General features: G+C 32.1%; 1 protein-coding gene across 1 annotated transcript; it reads left to right on the top strand.

The window, feature by feature from the left end:
- LOC107625779 (late embryogenesis abundant protein B19.4) lies at nt 606-3,778 on the top strand. The gene is given in 6 exon segments (XM_016328489.2): nt 606-797; nt 919-1,090; nt 1,715-1,775; nt 3,057-3,189; nt 3,300-3,455; nt 3,458-3,778. Coding segments are annotated over 6 exon segments (690 nt in total). The 5' UTR covers nt 606-682; the 3' UTR covers nt 3,511-3,778.

The following is a 4,415-nucleotide window of genomic DNA, read 5'->3' as shown; positions in this document are numbered from 1 at the left end:
ATAACAAAGGTTAAAAATCTTAATTTAAATTAAATTATCTGTCTTTCATTGTAAAAAATATATTTTTTTTAAAAATTAATCTACTCGTAAATTTATTTGTTAGGTGGAATTAAAAGATTTAGAGTACGAATTGAATACATATAGTTCATATGTTAAGGAAGTGAATTTGCAAGTGTTATGAAGCACAAGGTTGAAGGCACTTTTAAGATTTATTATTTTATTTTATAACACAGATTAATTGTAGCACATGACAATCCTACTTGAAAGAATAAACCATACAATGCTAAAGAGAAATTAGTTAAAAGCTAATAGAAATTAAAGAAACTTATCAGAAATACTGTAGAATACAAACCTGACAACCTAACAAAGAGTATATGCTCATATTAAAAGTTCGCTGCTTACTGACGCCTGGACGCGTGTCATTCTCGAAGTTGCGTTGCGTGTCTTACTCATGTTTTGCCACGCGTGCACCGCACGTGTCCATGCATGGCCACGCTCACTGTTCCTTTCTAAGTAGTTGTCACGTTCTTGATTTTTCCTCCTTACTAGCGAATAATTTTAGCATTGATTATGCAATACAAATTTGTTGCCTATATAAAGCCTCATCAATGACCATGTTAGCATATTGAGCAAAGAGTCAAGTATAATCAACTAAATTATTGCATAGATATAAGTTATAAGCATGGCATCTAAGCAACAAAAACAAGAGCTTGATGAAAGGGCAAAACAGGGAGAGACTGTGGTCCCTGGTGGAACTGGTGGCAAGTCTCTTGAGGCTCAGGAGCATCTTGCTGAAGGTTATTATTATTATTATTATTATTATTATTATTATTATTATTATCTCAATAATAATATTACGTTAAATATATATAAATGAATATGCAACTATATGGCATAAAAATGTTGTTTCACTATCAGGAAGGAGCAAGGGAGGGCAAACAAGGAGGGAGCAGTTAGGAACAGAAGGATACCAAGAGATGGGTCGCAAGGGTGGATTTAGCACCATGGAAAAATCTGGAGGAGAGCGTGCTGAAGAGGAAGGCGTTGAGATTGATGAGTCCAAGTTTGTCACCAAGAACCTAAACAAGTAGTACCATAATCTTATTATAATCCTAATCATGTATGCTAGCTTCTAATGTATGTGTGCTTAGTTTATTAGTACTAGGTAGTGATGTTTAGGGTTAATATATAACAAAGTATTTAGGTCCAGTGTCTAGAGTTCTCTAATAATAACTAGCTAGCATATATTGAGAGGTTATGCTCATTATTACTAGTGCTTCAGTTGTTTTATGCTTCAGTTGTTAATATGTACGGTTTGTCTGCATGATGTGTTTAATGATGTAATGAGAAATCTAATATTTTCCTTTGGAGAGTTGAACAGTGGTTTATGTTGTAGCATAATAATGCCATTACTTATGATGGGTGCAAATATCATTTCATCTTTGCTAAAGTAACAAAGTATTGCAACCTAAACATTAATTTTGTAATGTTTAGTCATGTATTTGCCAAAATAAAATTATTAATCTTTGCCGTAATATTTCTAATTCCTAGTAGATTTGCCCAGTTGTGCGTTGAAAATTGACGAGAACAGAGAGGTGGTAAGAAGAATTTAACTTTAGTTGACTGAAAAGTGACGAGACAAAAGAGTCTGTCATTGGCACACTTTGCGTTATATAAACTGTGCTGCTTGCATTTCTCATTTCATATTTTCAAGTCCTGAATATCAGCATATCGAATCAAAGTACAACATGTTGTCCCTTCTTAGTTCAAACAGTGTGAACTCAATCTAACTAGTTACTTTGAGTACTCTTCGGATACTTTTAGATACGATTTTAGTTCTAATTTTTAAATTAAAATCAAATTAACAAACTTCTTCTAGAACTAAATTTTTGGAAAGAATGTTTGGGCTTAATTTTGGACAAAATTTGCAAGTATCATCTTCTACAACAGTTATGATGTTTCATAATCAATACAAAGAAATTTGAGAGGAATTCAGCGGGGAAAATTTTTTTAAGAACCGACGAATTGCGAAAGTGTCAAAATGGTGCCTATTTGTATTTGGTTTACTTCAGTTTTTAATCTAAAGCCATTTATGGATATTGGCCATGCAGAGAGACACTAATTTTAGATTAGATTTTTATAAATTTAAGATTTTTGAAAAAATTGAATAATTATCCATTTTAAAAACTAATTTAATTATAAAATAGTCTAATCAAGATTAACCTAATAACCAATTAAAAAGTGACACATCATACAAAATAAATTATATATTGTTTTAAAAAAAATATAGTAAAATTTACCATAAAATTTTTATAAAACAAGGCTGTGGAGTATACACTACTATATACCTTCATTTTGATTCCGTTTAATTCAGACGTCCTATTACAATCAGTTTGGGTGGGAAAGAAAACTGAAAATTAATAGGTTAATTATTTTGTTTAAAAATTAATTTATTCGAAAGATAAATATTGGATGAAATTTGTTTATCATTTTACTGATAAATATTGGAATTGAAAAATTTAGAGTACGGATTGAATACATATAGTTCATATGTTAAGGAAGCGAATTTGCAAGTGTTATGAAGACCAAGGTTGAAGGCACTTTTATCACACAGCTTAATTGTAGCACATGACAATCCTACTTGAATGAATAAACAATACAATGCTAAAAAGAAATTAGTTAAAAGCTAATAAAAACTAAAGAAACTTATCAGAAACACTGTAGAATACAAATTTGCCAACCGAACAAAGAGTACATGCTCATATTAAAAGTTTGCTGCCCTATTCCCAAATAAATAACTGGACGTCGTGTCATTTTGGGAGTTGCGTTGCGTGTCTTACTCATGTTTTGCCAGGCATGCACCACGTGTCCATGCATGGACACGCTCACTGTTCCTTTCTAAGTAGTTGTCACGTTCTTGATTTTTCTTCCTTACTATCGAATAATTTTAGCATTAATTATGCAACACAAATTTGTTGCCTATATAAAGCCTCATCAAGGACTATGTTAGCATATTGAGCTAAGAGTCAAGTATAGTCAACTAAATTATTGCATAGATACAAGTTATAAGCATGGCATCTAAACAACAAAACCGACAAGAGCTTGATGAAAGGGCAAAACAGGGAGAGACTGTGGTCCCTGGTGGAACTGGTGGCAAGTCCCTTGAGGCTCAGGAGCATCTTGCTGAAGGTTATTAATTATTATTATTATTATTATTATTATTATCTCAGTAATAATGTTACGTATGTATATAAATGAATATGCAGCTATATGATATAAAAATGTTGTTTGATTATCAGGAAGGAGCAAGGGAGGGCAAACAAGGAGGGAGCAGTTGGGAACAGAAGGGTACCAAGAGATGGGTCGTAAGGGTGGATTCAGCACCATGGAGAAATCTGGAGGAGAGCGTGCTGAAGAGGAAGGCGTTGAGATTGACGAGTCCAAGTTTACCACCAAGAACCAAAACAAGTAGTATCATCATCTTATTATAATCCTAATCATGTATGCTAGCTTCTAATGTATGTGTGCTTAATTTATTAGTACTAGGTAGTGAAGCTTAGGGTTAATATATAACAAGGTATTTAGGTCCAGTGTCTAGAGTTCTCTAATAATAACTGCTAGCTAGCATATATTGACAGGTTATGCTTATTATTACTAGTGCTTCAGTTGTTAGCCTTTGATAGTAGGAGTATATGGTTTGTCTGTAATGATGTGTTTAATGATGTAATGACAAATCTAATATTTTCCTTTAGAGAGTTGAATCGTGGTTTATGTTGTAGCATAATAATGTCATTACTTATGATGGGTGCAAATATCATTTCATCTTTGCTAGACTAACAAAGTATTGCAACCTAAACAGTCATGTATTTGGCAAAATAAAATTATTAATCTTTGTCGTAATATTTCTAATTCCTAGTATATTTGCCCAGTTGTGTTGAAAATTGACGAGAAGAGGGAGGAGGAGGAGGAGAGTAAGAAGATCTTAACTTTAATTGACTGAAAAGTGATGAGACAAAAGAGTCCGTCATTGACACACTTTGCTTTGCGTTATATAAACAGTGCTGCTTGCATTTCTCATTTCATATCTTGCTTTCATGTCCTAAATATCAGCATATCCATGAAGCAATGGAATTAAAGTACAACATGTTGTCCCTTCTTAGTTCAAATAGTGTAAACTCAATCTAACTCATTATTTTGAGTTCTTGTATTCGAAGAATATAATTGTTTTGGGTACTCTTCGGATATTTTTAGATACGATTTTAGTTCTAATTTTTAAATTAAAATCAAATTATCAAACTTTTTCTAGAACTAAATTTTTGGAAAGAATGTTTGGGCTTAATTTTGGAAAAAATTTGCAAGTATCATTATCTCATCTTTTCTAAAATAACATGTAAAATAATTTGTAAAATAATATG

The sequence above is a fragment of the Arachis ipaensis genome, chromosome B02 (assembly GCF_000816755.2).
Source record: "Arachis ipaensis cultivar K30076 chromosome B02, Araip1.1, whole genome shotgun sequence".
Taxonomy (NCBI): Eukaryota; Viridiplantae; Streptophyta; class Magnoliopsida; order Fabales; family Fabaceae; genus Arachis; species Arachis ipaensis.
Note: the sequence above shows the minus strand (reverse complement) of the source record. Positions and strands in the feature narration are given on the sequence as shown.